The sequence below is a fragment of the Meles meles genome, chromosome 12 (assembly GCF_922984935.1).
Source record: "Meles meles chromosome 12, mMelMel3.1 paternal haplotype, whole genome shotgun sequence".
NCBI lineage: Eukaryota > Metazoa > Chordata > Mammalia > Carnivora > Mustelidae > Meles > Meles meles.
Window position 1 is genome coordinate 12972203 of NC_060077.1, and position 17157 is coordinate 12989359.

The following is a 17157-nucleotide window of genomic DNA, read 5'->3' on the forward strand; positions in this document are numbered from 1 at the left end:
TAGAGTTGTATTTTTAAAATTTACAAACATCTACAATGAAGTCATTTAAATGGTGCCAGTCTCAGTGGCAAAGTAACTTAGTGATTCTCAGTTTTCTCAGCCCTTTCTGGAATGCTTATCAATGAATAAGAATTTTTGTCTTATCTGTTAGTTCCTACTCACTTTACTTTACTTTTATAACTTAATATTTATAATTAATAAATCCAATATAAGTCTGGTTAATTAAAAAGTAAAAATCTGGAACATTATCTCACAAAATCACTAAGATCTATGTCATTCTAAGCAAGAATATCTTAACATTATTGCAAAGACTTTTCAGTTTTAAATAATAGGTTTTATAAAATTAACTTTCCATTACTGATATTCAAGCCAAAAAAGTAAAAAACATGAATGTTTTCAAACAAAAACAATACTCATATCCTTGTCCCATTAGACACCTCAACTTACTTCATCTCCCTTCAAAACTTCGGTGCCATCAAATTCACGGGTCTGATTTGTCTTCACTGACACCTCTCTCTCTAGGTTGGCTAACTTCTCCTTTGCTTCCTGAAGTTCCTCAGCTTTGGCTTCTTTTTTACGAGAAATGATGGATGCCTAATTGAGCATTAAAAATGAATATAAAATTAAACACACTATCAACTTTCTATTATCTTGTGAAATTATCAATTTTTTAGATTTTATCAAGCTAAATTTTCAATATCAAGGTTGGCTTCTCCTAACCAATACCGTTTGCCCTACTACCTATCATTACCAGTTATCTGTTTAATATGAATATGCAATGTATACTAAATATCAACTCCAAAACATTTGGAAGATGAAAGCCCTGAAAATATAGGCTATATCAGCAGAGAAACAAAATACATTAGTAATAAAAATATTAAAATATTGTCAAATAACACTCAAATGTTAATGAAGATACTTTCTAGGTATATAAATAGAAGCTTTCTTTAAGTGTTTTATTTTTCTGCATGGTAGGTTCCATTTCACTGAAAGAAAACAAGAATGTTTTATTCTCAAAACTACAACACAGATTATCTTACCTAAATCAATATACATACTTTGAAAATGAAATGTTAAAACATCGATTATATTTGGGGCATTCTAATAAATAAAGTGCAGATTTAAAATCAAACATGTGACTCATCAGAATTAAGCAAATGTTTACACAGTCCAGATGGCTGCTCTTAACCATGAATGCAGCACTTTATATTACTAAGCAACTCTTGGGGGATTTCCTTAAATGAACCATGGCTGTACTAGTTTAAGAAAAACATTAGCCAAACTGTCCTCTTAAGTGAAATAGTACAAATATTTTCTTGACACAAATCTGACAGCGGAGGGGAAATCTCTAATGCAAACCCTTTAAACAAGTCTATTTTCTCTGTTTAAAAAATGAAACACAGGGGCCCCTGGGTGGCTCAGTTGGTTGGGGCCTCTGCATTCGGCTCAGGTCGTGGTCCTGGGATCCTGGGATTGAGCCCTGCTTCAGGCTCTCTGCTCGGCGGGGAGCATGCTTCCCTGCCCCCCCTCCCCCCCCCCGCCTGCCTCTCTGCCTACTTATGATCTCTCTCTGTCAAATAAAATCTTTTTTAAAAAATGAAAGACAGATGATGAAGGAATGTTTCTCTCTAAGGAGTTATTCCAGACAAAAAAAGAGAGAGAGAGAGAGAGAGAGAGAGAGAGAAGGAATGATAAGAGTACCAGAACCAGAGAGGAATCAATGGTATACTTCCTTAACATGATAAAAAATAAGTATAAAACTCAGTCCAAACCAGGATCTTATTTAACAGAGAAACTAAATCTGAAATAAGGTAAAAATGCCCACTAACTCCACTATAATTTAATATTGTGTTAAAGGTATTTGCTCATACCATTAGACTAGAGAAAGCAATTTGAAGCATAAGAATTTGACAGGAAAAGTTGGAATTTTCATAGTATATGATTATAAACCTAAAACACCCAAGAGAATCTATGCGAAAACTACAGTAAAGAAATCAATAGCACTTACAGACAAATGAGGAAGAAGACATAAGGAAAGAAAAGCCCTCAATTATAAGAGCAAAAAAAATAAAATATGTAAGCAAGAGAAGTCCAAAACTTTGAGGGAAAACACTCAAACAAACCAAAAAATAAACTTGAACAAATGGAGACACATAACATGTTCTTAGATGGGAAGACTCAGATATCATAAAGATCTAAGTTCCGAGGTACAAACCCAACAATTAAAAAATTATTTTTTTCAAGAGCTGGACAAGTGGATAAGAAAGCTTATTGAAAGAACGTACAAAAAAGAATTGTAAGGAAAACCCTGAAAAAAATACAGCAACTGGGGGCACCTGGGTGGTTCAGTGGGTTAAGCCTCTGCCTTCGGCTCAGGTCATGATCTCGGGGTCCTGTGATCAAGCCCTGCATCAGGCTCTCTGCTCAGTAGGTAACCTGCTTCCCCCTCTCTCTCTGCCTGCCTCTGCCTACTTGTGATCTCTCTCTCTGTGAAAAAAATAAATAAAATCTTAAAAAAAAAAAAAAAAGTACAGCAACTGGAGGTGAAGGTGACTACATTTTTATCAGTTATTTGAACTAGATTATAAAGCTTCTGTAAATAAGTTTATATGAGTACCTGAACAGACAAGCCAATGGAAAAACAGAAAATACAGAAATAAATCCAATAGCATTTTAAAATTAGAACAGAATCTCAAATCCATAGGGAAAAAAGTGGATTTTTATTAACTGGTATTAGGACAATTGGATAATTGGATAGCTATATACAATAAATAGCATAACTAGAAAAAATTCTAAATAGATCAGAGATTTAAATAAAAAAAATTAAACAGAGAAGTCCAAAAAGAAAACTTGGGCAAATTTCTCTATAACTTACAAGAGGAGAAAGTATTTCTAAATATGTCTCAAAATCTGAAATAATAAAAAAAAAAACTATTAAATTTGATTTCATAAAAATAAAGAACTTTTCCATGGTGACATAACATTGTAAACAAAGTTAAGAAGGCAGGGCGCCTGGGTGGTTCAGTAGGTTAAGTGGCTGCCTTCGGCTCAAGTCATAATCCCAGGGTCCTGGGATCGAGTCCCACATCGTGCTCCCTGCTCAGTGAAGAGCCTGCTTCTCCCTCTCCCTCTGCCTACTGCTCTGCCTACTTGTGCTCTCTGTCAAATAAATAAAATCTTTAAACAAAAAACAAAAGTAAAAAGGCAAATACCAAACTGGGGGAAAATGTTAGAATTATAAGCCAGACAAAGAGTAAATATTTCTTTTCTTCTTCTTCTTTTTTTCTAAAGTAGGTTCCACATCCAACACAAAGCCCAACATGGGGCTTGAACTCACGACCCTGAGATCAAGACCTGAGATGAGATCAAGAGTCCGATGCTTAACAGACTGAGCTGCCCAGGTGCCCCAAAGGTAATAATTTCTAATATATAAAGAAAAAAAGGCCAATGACTCTCGAGAAAAATGAGGATATAGACATGACAGATAATTCACAGAAAAAGAAATTAAGAAGACTGTTACTCAAGTGAGAAGATACTCAACCTTGTTTACAATAATATAAGCAAAAATTAAAACTATCACAGGATATGATTTCTCATCTACAAGGATGGTAAAACTCTAAAAGTTCAACAACATACTCTACAGGGAGGCAGCAAGGGAACAGGCACTCTCCTACACTGCAGATGGGAACACGAAATGCTATAACCTCTATGGAGAGGAATTTGGCAATATCTACCAAATGTACCTATGCATTTACCCTTTGATGGAACAATCTCAACTCTGGGACTACATCCTGAAAGTAACACTGGCAAAAATACACAAAGACATAAACAAAAAGCTCCTTATTGAAGCATGATTTGTAATAGCAAAAGAATGACAACAACCCAAATGTCTGTGATTGTCTGCATGAATGTGGTATAACCACTCAGTGGGGACTGTGAACAGGAATAAGCATACCAACTACGACGGCTATAGTAAAAAAAAAAAAAAGAAGAAGAAGAAGAAGAAGACAAAAAACCAACAGATAACAAGAAGTGTTGGCGAGGATGTGGAGAAATCAAAACCTTCCTACACAGTTGGTGAGACTGGTTTGGGAAGAGTCTGACATTTCCTCAAAATGTCAAATACAGGATTATCAAATGAAACAGCAATTCCACTCCTAGGAATATACTCAAGAGAAAACATATTTTCACACAAACACTCACATAAAAATGTTCATAGCAGCATTATTTGTAAGAGTCAAAAAGTAGAAATAACCCAAACACCCCTCAACTGATGAATGGATAAACAAGATGTGATCTATCCATACAATGGAATATTATTCAATAACAAAAAGAATGTAGTACTGACTCACACTACAACATGGGTGAACTTTAAGAACTATGCTAAGTGAAAGACGCTGGCACAAAGGACCACATATTGTATGATTCCATCTGTATGAAGTGTCCATGATAGGCAATCCTATAGAGACAGCTTGGTTGCCTAGGGCTAAGGGTTTGGAAGGAAATGGGAAGTGACTGCTAATGGGTAAAGGGCTTCTTTTTGAGCTGATAAAATTGATGTAGTGATGGTTCCACAACTCTAAATATACTAAAAGTTACTGAATTATGCATTTTACATAGGTGAATTGTATAGTATGTGAATTGAACCTCAATAAAGTTGTAAAAAAAAAAAAAGGAATAAAGATTATTTTACTATTCACCAGCATATTTCATTAAGAATTTTGAAAAGTGGGGTGCCTGAGTGGTTCAGTTGGGTAAGCATCTGCCTTCAGCTCAGGTCATAATCCCAGGGTCCTGGGATCAAGCCCCACCCACATCGGGCTCCTTGCTCAGAAGGGAGCCCACTTCTTTCCTGCCTGCTACTCCCCTGCTTATGCTTGCTCTCTCCCTCTCTCTCTCTCTGCCAAATAAGTAAATAAAATCTTAAAAAAAAATTTTTTTTAAAAGCATGGAAAATAAAAGTGTGTATAATATGCTTTTCCTTCTCTAAGAAGCAAGTTATATGAGTCTATGTATATATACTATTATTTTTAATGGAATAATAAAGTATATAATTTTTTAAAAATTACCTATAAGGGAAGGAAAGATTATGGTGGATAGCATCAGAGTAGATGCTAGAAATTTCTTTGAATATTTCTTGTTTTTTAGATTTGACTTGGAATCATGTAAATATTTTAAATAATTATAAAACAAATTATTCCCCAAAAAAGTAATCCCTAGGGGTGCCTGGGTGGCTCAGTTGGTTAATTGGCCAGCTCTGGATTTCAGCTCAGGTTTTATCTTGGGGTCCTGGGACGGAGCCCTGCATTGGGCTCTTTACTCAGTGGCGAATCTCCTTGAGGATTCTCTGTCTCCCTCTCCCTCTGCCCCTCCCTACTCATGTGTGGGTTCTCTCTCTCTAAAATAAATAAAGCTTTAAAACTAATCTCTTAATTCATAATTAATAAAATAAAAAAATAAATAATAATAATAATCTCTAATCTCTTAAAAACTAATCTCTAAAAATAAACATACATATGTATCCAGTTTAATTTATGGCATAACCATATAGAAGAACTATTCTAAGTGACTTTAAAACAGTAATTTGTCTATCCCTAGTGGGATATATCCTAAGGACAAACCAAACTGAAGAATAATTTTCAGCAGCAATCATATTTTTGGTGGCAATATTATTGCTTTTATTTGAAACATTGTGTGTAAAGTGTGGATTAAGCAAATAATGGAGGGGCGCCTGGATGGCTCAGTGGGTTAAAGCCTCTACCTTTGGCTCAGGTCATGATCCCAGGGTCTGGTGATCGAGCCCGCATTGGGCTCTCTGCTTGGCCAGGAGCCTGCTTCCCTTCCTCTCTCTCTGCCTGTCTCTCTGCCTACTTGTGATCTCTGTCTGTCAAATAAATAAATAAAAATTTTCTAAAAAAGCAAATAATGGATTAAATTATGTTCATGTTACTGAGAACCAGAATTTCCCATGTGGGATAAGGAGAAAGATATGAGACTGATAAGGCTAAGAAGAAGCCCAGAAGCCTTGAATCTGACTTGGGAGGGTAAGTATGAACTCATGGTATACATTAGGAAGGAAGAAAAAACTACCTCTTAACTTTGTCCACTAAAAAGACCTAAAAATAATGACCACCCAGGAGCAATGGGAAGTCCTAATACCCAGATTTCAGTCTCTAAATATTATTTCCTACTAAAGCAAATCAGACTCATAGAAGAAAGTCTAATTCCAAGCCTAGGATAGGAAATATAAAAAATAAACACAGAAATATCTTAATCATACCAGAAAGCAAAGACATTATCAAAAGACAAATAGAATCTTTTTTTTTTTTGACAGAGATCACAAGTAGACAGAGAGGTGGGCAGAGAGACGGACGGGGAAGCAGGCTCCCCACCAAGCAGAGAGCCCGATGCGGGGGCTCGATCCCAGGACCCTGAGATCATGATCTAAGCTGAAGGCAGAGGCTTTAACCCACTGAGCCACCCAGGTGCCTGACAAATAGAATCTTAAAAAAGGAATCAGAAGTTACTTGAAAAGCCTCATAGTGGCCAAAAATGGGACAATTTGAGCATCATTAAGGAAAATGTCTTAAACTTACCAAATATAATTACATCAATGATTCATAATGACATTAAGTAAATAAGCAACTATAAAATGAAAAACTATCTTAATTGATGGAGAATGAAAATGACTTGGAGGAAACCAATTCTTTTTGAAAACTGATAGCTTGTCTTTCCTAAATTAACTATAGTTCAGTTTAATCAAATTGTTGTTGAGAGGTTTCTTTTATAGAGGCAATCCAGCTAATAAACAAAGAAGGAATCAATGGTATCAACAGGACACTATTAAAGGATAAACAAGTTTCTTCAAATAAATTAACTGCAAGAAAATTATTAAATAAATAAGCGGCAAAGAGAAGCTACAAATTAAAAGATACTTAAACATATCAATGAAATGCAGTGTATGAATCCTGTAAGTATCCTAATTAAAACAAAGCAACAAAAGAAGGAAGAAAAGGTAGGAACAAAGGAAGGCAGGAAGGAAGAAAGAAAATCCAGGAAATATGAACACTAGATATTTGCCAATATCAAGGAATTATGACATTTTTCAGATGTGGTATGCTGTTAATATTTTTAAGCCTTTATTTTTTAGACGTACATTCTGAAATATTTATAGATGAAATGATATAAGTCTAAGATTTGCTTTAAAATAACTAGATTATTATTATTGGTCTGGGGGTATAGTGAAACAAGAATGGCCATGATTGTTATAGTCTGGGACACAGGGTTTACTGAACTATTTTCTCTACCTTTGTATACAGTTTAAATTCTCCAGTATAAGATTTTTAAAAATTTTAGCACCTAAAAAAGAAAATTTAGCATCTGTGAAAAATGCTTTGTTATGTAGCTCAATATTTTGTGAGGTTACAGAATGCTCATCACACTAAACTCCTGACTGGGTTGTTTTCAGATAATCTATGGCTTTCATTTGAAGCGTTTGTCTAGAAATACAGAACAACATTTATACCCTCACAACTTATAGTTGTGGTTAAAATGATAAATGCCTAGGCACTAAAATTTAACTTATTCTATACTTGCAAACTAACTTTAAACCTGAAAAGGCATATTGCCTTTAATTCATTAAAGATTATAAATATTTTGATTTTATACCACTTAAGGTAAGCTTTCATTTAAAAAAATCAAGTTTCACACCCAAGATAAAAACACAAAGAGCTCTATTACCACAGCTGGCAGACGGTAAGGAAACTAAACATGATCAGGTATATTGAATTTCAAACTTGAACATGCATGTTTTGTGGCTTTTCCACAAATTTTTTGTTATAATCTGGAGATTAGCAATAACAGAAAAACATTTATTCTTTACTTCCTTCTTACTCTAAGACTATCTACAACACAGCCTGGGATTTTTACAAAGATGTTCACCAAAAGATAAAAGATCTAAATATGAGGGACAAAACAGTGGTCTCACCTGTTGCCTATATAGTGAGAGTTTGCCTTCAATTGGCTCATTTCTCATCATTTTCTTTTCAATCAGCTGATTGATCTGTGCGTTTATTTCATTTATCTAAAACAGTATGAAAATAAAGAAAGTTAAAACTCTTCCTATGATTACACAAACTAAGGGACATTTGGCCAAACCAAGCTTTGAATTTACTGTTCTTATCATCAGTGATTTCATGGAAGGAACAGGTTCATTAATGTTATAAGTGGGTTGTTATGATTATTTTTAGAAACAATTTACATTTCATAGTTCATGATATATATTTACACATTTTGATGACTTATATAGCCATTCATGTTTAAATTATACTAAAAAATTCTACGTGAAATATTTATACATTATTGTCAGAAAGACAATTTCTACAAATCTGAAATTACTCCTTACCTAACTTGTGACTTTCAAGTCACTGCAAGTGATAAAGCAAATCCAGACTAACATTCCCCAGGGATTTAGTTGAAGGAATTCATGAACCCAACTGAGAGTTGATATGATGACATCTAAAAACCTTTCTGTGATCTGTGATTTGATGATAGTTGTCATTTATGCTACTCATTACTCCTTTATCAAAGGTAATAACATAGAAGTGAATAAAGCCAACAGAAGCATACAGTCCCTCAAGTAATTAAAAAAAAAAAAAACAAAACCTCCCTGGCTTTCAGTATATCTATCCTTTGAAACGACTAGAGTTCTCCCTTTAATTCCATGACATTAAATTTGAGCCAAATCACACTTGGACATGTAATTTCTATATGCAAATTAAAAGAATAAAGTAGTTAGAATTATGTAATTATTGTGGCTATTAAGCACATTAAAGGATTAGCAAATCAAAATCATCAAATTAATTGTCATATTTGTTATTTTTTAAGAATACACACCTGATTGGTGCTTTATTTCTGTGGAACAAAAATGTTATAACATAAAACCAGGTTTCAGTAAGCATTACCAAAAAGTTCAGTAATTCAAAAGCAAGCATAAAACGATAATACAAGTATTTTAGCTTTAAATATAAAATTGCTATATTATTATTGTTGGAAATAAAAATTAATGATTTATGCAAAATATTTTAAAATTTACCATCTAAATGATTATATTATGAATACATAAACCTATTAGTCAAACACTTTAATTTACATATTCAAGTTACTTAGTTTCCTAATCAGTTGACTAAGTATAACATCATGTGGATTTAAGTAACAGCATTACAAACTACAATTGCTCAAAAGAACTCATAAAGCTGTCAACTCAGCACAGGTTAACTTGAGTCAAGAGTAGGACACTACAGAAAGCAGTTCATATAATTTTCACAGGACTGGGGATGAGATAAAATTGGGAGCTATAAAAAGAAGATGATTGTCACTTACTTTAGATTCAAGCTCAAGAAGATCAGACTGGCCCATGGCAGGCTCTGAAACCACTTTTTGTAAAAAATGCAATTCTTTTTTCTTGCTTTCTAATTCTTTAGGAAATTTTTCAGTAACCATATAAGAATTAAATTTTATCTCCTCCTCTAGCCTCTTCATTAAACCTTTAAAAATAAAATAAATATTCAGCCCAAGAGAGTTGGTATAGTGATACTTTGTACACTTTAAAATCAAAGACCTGAATAATAGGCATATGTATCAAAAGCAATCTATATAATTAAAAATTAACCATTGAAATTTTTTCCCAATTTTTAAAAAGTAACTTCTACACCCAACATGGGGCTCAAACTCACAACCCCAAGATCAAGAGTCACACAATCCCTCTGACCAAGCCAGCCAGGAGCCCCGACCATTGAAATCATTTGATGTTAATTAGAATGATAACAGAGGACAATTTACACAGAATGACATTAACATAATTATAGAAAAAGTAATATTATGATCTTTCCAAATTACTACTTAATTCTTTTTATACTTCGCAATAAACAAAAATAACATCTGCAGAGCAAGCTCTCTTTTGGGTCATATTTTGCCTTCAAAGTATTTAAGCAGTCCATAACACAAATGGCAAAACAAATGAAATTTCACCCAGATTCCTTCTTCTGTAAGTGGCCATTTACTCTCCTCCTTTCATAATACTTCTGGTGCAATTTATATTTCTATTCTACTACTTCATAAATGGTAATACATCATACTTTGTCAGTTTCAAACCAATGAAAACATTACTAAAATACAAATTAAAATGCAAAAAAAAAAGAAAAGGAATTATCTACATTCATAAACATTTTTGGCTTTCCGTGTTTGGTAGTTTTGATATTGTAAAATATTAGCTTATGGTAAGTGGTAACTTAAATTATACTTTAAATATTTAATAAGTTTTCTTATTTTGGTAGAGTACATAAATATATACACACAGATTTTCGGTGAATAATGGTTTTGTTATAAATTCTCAGCCTAAAGAGCTTTAAAAAGTTTATTTCAGATCTTTCCATTACACATTTACAAATCCTGCCTTGACTTTTTAAAACACTGGATTTCCGGTTCATGTAATCTACGTAGGTAGATTGCATAATAAGTTTGGCCCAAAGCCTTAACATTATTTTTAGTTCTGTTGTGCTAACCATATATTAACATGTAAAAATTTATTAATGGCAAAATCACAAGTTTTCTATTCATCCCCACAATTTCCCCCCTTTTTTAGGGACTGGGGAAAGGGAGGGAAGAGAATGTGTTTAATGACTCAGACTATAATTAGGCAGTCATTCATGTGGTTTCCAATTAAATCTATATCCTGGCTTCTTTGGCTATTAGGTGCCTAGTTCTTCCATCTTTTAAGTTCTTTACATGTAATCAGAGATGTAAAGAATCAAACTTAAATGTTTTTAAAGATTTAAAAGTCTTAAATGTTATTTTCCCTAGATAAAAGAAAGATTTGGGACACCTGGGTTGCTCATTGGGTTAAGCATTTGACTCGATTTGGGCTCAGGTCATGATCTCAGGGTGATGAGATCAAGCCCATGATCAGGCTTCTCCCTTAGCAGGGAGTCTGCTTCTCTCCTTCTCGCTCTCACCCCTCATACTCTCACGTTCTCTCTCTAATAAAGAAATATAAATCTTAAAAAAATAAGAGAGATTCAAATTTCAGAAAATACAAATTCATCTATAGTGACAAAAAGATCAGTGGTTGCCTGGGAATAGAAAGAGGGACAGAAAAGGGCAAAAACGAGCTATCACAAAGGACACAAGAAAATATTTGGGGGTGATGGATGCATTTATTATCTTGATTAAGGCTGATGGCTTTACCAGTCTGTACATTATGTAAAAATTTATCAGGTGTTACACCTCAAAGACATGCTGTTTATTATATGTCCATTTTACCCAGTACAAATGTTAAAAAATGTAAAAACAGGGTTTCTCTTACATTTTAAAATCTTCTCTTAAAAAAGTTTTAACTTAAGACCTTGTAAAGTAGTCACATGTTCTATGTAGCTTTTAAAAATTATCTTTCAAAATCCTGATGAAATTAAATATAAGATTACTAAGATCGCAGCAAACTTTTGATTAAAAACCCTCTGGAAACATCTCACTGGCCTTACTATAGTTTAATGAGTAGCTTCTTTTATATAATAAATCTCATGGAAGCATAGAGTATAAAGATGAATTAACTTCCATGAGTGTTTTATAATATGGCTGTTACTCTGAAAAAATACAAAGCACATTCCTACACTAAAAATAATTTTTTTTTTTTAAAGATTTTTTTTTATTTATTTATTTGACAGAGAGAGAGATCACAAGTAGGCAGAGAGGTAGGCAGAGAGGCAGGCAGAGAGGCAGGCAGAGAGAGAGGAGGAAGCAGGCTCCCTGCGGAGCAGAGAGCCCGATGCGGGGCTCGATCCCAGGACCCTGAGATCATGACCTGAGCCGAAGGCAGCGGCTTAATCCACTGAGCCACCCAGGCGCCCCTAAAAATAATTTTTATTTAAATAAATGGAAACTTTCCATAAGTCATTTTTCATTAAAAAGTTTAGATAGACCTTCTTAAAGGAAATACCTGGAGCAATTAAACATATTTCATCTACTCTTTTCCCAGCTGCTGAATACAACCTTTAAGACTGTCTTCCAGAAAGATAGCAACAAAGCAAGAACTCCTTTACTTGCTGCTCCCCACACCCTGTCCACCCCCAAAGAGCATATATTGCACACGTAATATCTTATTTTTATGCTTTCAGCCATTTTTTTCTTACTTTAACTCCCCTCCTGTCTGTGGAAATGATCATTCTGTTCCTATCCAGGGATTTGGTCTCTACTCCTACCTCCTAACTACTTAACAGACTATTTACTGAAGGCCTGTTGTGTATAATTTAGCATGCTAGGGCCTGGAAATAGACCAGTTATGACTCGGTGACTAGTCTGGGGTTGAGCTGAGTCAGATTCTGATAATGCCAACAACTGCTGCAGAACATTCAGTGTACAGCACACGGGAAAGGCGGCTATCGCTTCTCACCTTTTCCTCCTAGATGTTCAGTCTCCGATTGTCTGACTGACTGACTCTTCCGCAGCACACAATCACCCCACCCTACTACCCTCTCACTGTCTAGGCAGGGCACTGTCTTCCTCACTCATTTGAACGCTCCCTCCCTCTCTTGCCTCATTTCAAATACAAGCAGTCAGAAGGAGGCTACCCTTCTCTCTCTCCTTCATCTACTATATGTATGTTCTTTCAGGTCACTGTGCCTTGGCACGGAATGTCTTCTACTTCTTCCCTTTCCAAGGTGAACTTAACTCAGGGGCCACCTCATCCAGGAAGCCATTTGATTCTGTGATAGGGTTTGGTGCTTTGCCTCTTTGTTCCCCCAGAATCCTGTGCTGAGCTTCATCAGCAAATTTGTAAAGCTGCATGATTGCTGTTCACTGCCTGTCGTTCTGTATTAAGCTGTGAGAACCTAAGTATCTTTTCTTTCTATTCCTAGCACCCAGCACAGTTCCTGACATGTAGTAGATGTTCAACAAATACTGAATTAATGCAATGTAGGTTTGAGCCAATTATTTCCTTTTTTTTTTAAAGATTTTATTTATTTGACAGACAGAGATCACAAGTAGGCAGAGAGGCAGGCGCAGAGAGAGAGGAGGAAGCCGCAGAGAGAGAGGAGGAAGCAGGCTCCCTGCAGAGCAGAGAGCCCGATGTGGGGCTCGATCCCAGGACCCTGAGATCATGACCTGAGCCGAAGGCAGAGGCTTTAACTCACTGAGCCACCCAGGCGCCCCTGAGCCAATTATTTCTATTAGTACTTAGCAATGCGATTGATTTTATTATTTAGCAGCATATTACTTTTATTAATGTTATACCAACATTTCAAGAGATGAATAAACACAATTTTATTTGTGAATTTTATTAGTAAGAATAATTATGTATTTCCTGGCCCAGATAATTTCTCTTTAGCCTAGAAAGCCAAAGAAAAATAAAAGACTAACAATTCAAATAAAAAAATGAAATGTTGCTAAACCTATAAACATCTTTGGATATTCTGTTTAGTTGTCAGAATGTCAGAATTAAAACATAATAGCAAGAAATATCTAACCTAATAAGACTGAGGATAACAGATACTACAGAAAAACATTTTCAGGTGAACATTTTAAATTGTATTAAACTGTACTGATTAACTAATTGTTTTTCTGCATACCAAATCTTTCCATTCTTATACACATTACCTTCATTTAAAAAAATTCACTATTAATGGTAAGTTCTAATACTTTCTTAGTAAGAGTAGGCCTATACAAATTACTTATTGATATTAATTTTTAAACGAATATATATAATGGGTTTCTTTTGAAGATTTATCTTACTTTTTTGCAGTAAATTGTGAAGGAACCTACATCAAATCCAAAGAACATATACTTAGAAGATACAGATTATACTAAGGAAAAAAAAAATCTTTGTCCTAAAAATTAACATTCTCCTAAAAAGTGAAAGCTTAGTGAATGAAGAATGTAATGACCCCAACAACTAAATGCCTGGCAACTTCCAGGTATTGCTTGAACCTGAATTATAAGACTAAGAGGTGTAAGAAAGTCTATGGAAAGCCCCTAATTAACATGTACTAACCATGTACTTTGTAGGCAACACTATATTGGTTTTTCAAATATTAATTAAATATACCATACTTCCTTGATGCTGAGATGCCATTGATTAAGTAATAAATACCATGGTAAATGTGTATGTAAAATCTAAGATGTATCCCAAAGGCAAAAACAATTAAAATGGGAAAGAATAAGTGTCTAGAATTAAGGAAATACTGTATTATCTCTTTCAAGAGCTTTATTGAGATATAATTTACACGCCATAGAAAAGTGTATAATTCAATGGTTTTTAGTAAATTCAATGGTTTTTAGTAAATTCACCACAATCAATTTTAGAACATTTTTATCCGCTTGGAAAACAACTCTATGCTAATTAGCTTTCCCTTCCTCCCCACACCACACATACATACAGCTGTCTTCTCCTACAACCCCCTACCCCCAGGCAATCACTAGTTTGATTTTATCTCTCTAGATTTGCTTATTCTGGTCATTTCATACGGATGGAATCTTATAATATGTGGTCTTTTGTGACTAGTTTCTTTCACGTAACATGTTTTTGAGGTTCATACATGTGGTAGTATGTATTGGTACTTCATGCCTTTGTATTCCATTGTGCGGATATACCACATTTTATTTACTCACTCATCAGTTTAGGGACATTTGGGTTGTTTTCACCTTTTGGCTATTATGAATAAGGCTGTTGTGAACATTTTGTAAAAATTTTTGTATGGACACAGGTTTTCAATTCCCTTGTGTAGATACCTAGGAATGAAACTGCTGGGTCATGGTAACTCTGTTTAACATTCTGGGGAATTGCCAGATATGTTTTTCAAAGCAGTCACACATTCATACTCCCACCAGCAACATATGAGAGTTCCATTTTCTCCACAGTTGCCAACACTTGTTACTGTCTATCTTTTTTATTCTAAGACTTACAGCTTAGAGTATTAGTATTTCATATAATACTATAGAAAGATGAATTACGCCTTGAATAGTTTTATACTGAAATATTTCTCCAGTACCAATGAGAGCTTTCCACTGCTTTTCCAGTTTACGTGGTCTCCCTTCTGATGAACAAAAAAACTTTAAAAATGGGTTAAAAATAGGATGGGTTTGGTGGTGTAATCTGGAAATATTACAATAATTTATCTTCTAAGCAAAGCTAATATCATTAGAACAACCCAATATATGAAAAAACACTCAGCTTTAAGGGTCCAACATTTTACTCTTTTTTTTTTTTTTAAATAGCCCAGGCTCTAAAACAATTATTCTCCATCCATCTTTTTGCTAGCATCCATCCTAAGTGTTTCATATGCTTCTTCACCAGAAAGCCTCCGTCCATGGTGGTTTTCACACCCTTCACTCTGACCAAACAGTGAATGGGAAGTATAAAATCCTAGGTAAAAACTAAAGGATGTCTTCAACAGAGCTCTCATTCGTTAACTAAGAAATGACACTCTAAAATGCTTAGCTATCACTAGACAATAATTAATTCCCACGAGTTGACTGCTTTAAGGAAAACTACTGACTTAAACTAATATTCTCTGATCATCTGTATCATATAATAGTTTCCACTTACTTTCAGGCTTTGCATCTGCTGCTGCATGGCGCATACTTTTCAGCTGATTTTGTACTCTTTGCAGTCTCTGCACTGCATGAAATAGCTTTAAAATACAAATAGATCCATTATTTGCTTAGTCTATTGAAACCTACCACTCACATAGACAAGCAAAGAAAAATACAAGTTCCACACAATTCTTGTGATGGAAAAAGAACAAATAATAAGAACTAAGAAAATTACTGTGTTGAGCCCAAAATGTAACTGGTTTTCTCAATACTTTTTCATGTAAAGCTTTTTTTAAAAAAAAGCTTTCAGAAAGTTAATCTTTAGTTATTGGTTGTACTTAGTAATTAAGGAAAAATACTTGGTAAAGAAATACACACACCAGGCTTTTCTTGTTATAACATGGTTTTCTTTTTTTTTTTCTACTTTTTTTCTTTTTAAGTAATCTCTACACTCAATGTCTGGCTTGAACCCATAATCCCGAGATCAAAAGCTGCACACTCCACCAACTGAGCCAGCCAGGTGCCCCAACCTCGTTTTCTTAATTCTAAGAAATATTAGCATTCTCACAAATGATGTCCTAAAATAAGACCCTGATGCTAAGTACCATTCAGGGCCCAAGCAATGCAGCTTACTGGCGCAGTGGAACCACCACAATGCCAAGTCAAGTTCCAAAAGAGTCAAACATCTCATTGAATAGGAAATGGAGCTGATTTGAAGTATATTTTTAATATATATGCCGACTCAGTTTTAAGATATATTTTTTAATAAAGTAAAAGTAATCCTTTCTAGTCAAATTACTTTTGCCTTAAGGCAAAGTCTAAAAATGTGGAGTATGGTTGATTTTGAGCCTTTTCATGATTTGCTTACTTGCCACAGGAATAAACTGTAGTGGATACTGTGATCAGCAGAATAAAAAATAGATATTCTTATAGCCCCAGAATCTCAGGACACTCTTTAGAGATGCTACAATTTTTTTTAAAGATTTTATTTATTCATTTGACAGAGAGAACAAGCACACGCAGGGGGAGCAAGCAGAGGGAGAGGAAGAAGCAGGCTCTCCGCCATGCAGGGAGCCTGATTCCGGGCTCAATCCCCGGACGCGGATCATGACCTGAGCCGAAGGCACACGCTTAAGCAACTGAGCCACCCAGGCACCCCAGAAGAGTCTACGAGTTTTATGAGCAGTTAATCTTAATGCTTGCCATTACAACGAATGCTCTGTAATGTTGGGTCAACAGGAGTTAAGGACAGGCCAAAAGGTAGTATAGAGATACAAACTGGATACAGAACCCCCAAAATGGTATTACTGCTGTTGGTGCCACAAAATCCTCTTAAGAGTATTCCATCATGTAAACAAACTTCTACAATTGTAGAATTCTTTTTTCTTTACATTTGAACAATCAAAAGGGACTATTTCTTTCATTATGAGAATATAAACTTTAATGAGGATACCTGATTCTTTTGTTCCTGTTTCTGTTGTGCAAGAAATTCTTCTCTCTCTTTTTCAACTCGAAGTTGCCTTGCTATTTTAAGCATCCGTTGATGATTCTGAACTGTCTCCACCTACAGTA

At 34.7% G+C, this 17157-nt stretch overlaps 1 protein-coding gene across 3 annotated transcripts in view; it reads right to left on the minus strand.

The window, feature by feature from the left end:
• Window positions 1-17157, minus strand: part of IFT81 (intraflagellar transport 81) — a 90992-nt gene that overhangs the window by 63405 nt on the left and 10430 nt on the right. For all 3 annotated transcript variants that reach the window (XM_046025969.1, XM_046025970.1, XM_046025968.1), the window contains exons 7-11: window positions 17039-17149; window positions 15599-15683; window positions 9382-9545; window positions 7988-8083; window positions 448-594 (exon numbers count right to left, since the gene is read on the minus strand). In XM_046025969.1, coding sequence (XP_045881925.1) covers window positions 448-594; window positions 7988-8083; window positions 9382-9545; window positions 15599-15683; window positions 17039-17149 — 603 coding nt within the window. The remainder of the gene's footprint in view (window positions 1-447; window positions 595-7987; window positions 8084-9381; window positions 9546-15598; window positions 15684-17038; window positions 17150-17157) is intronic.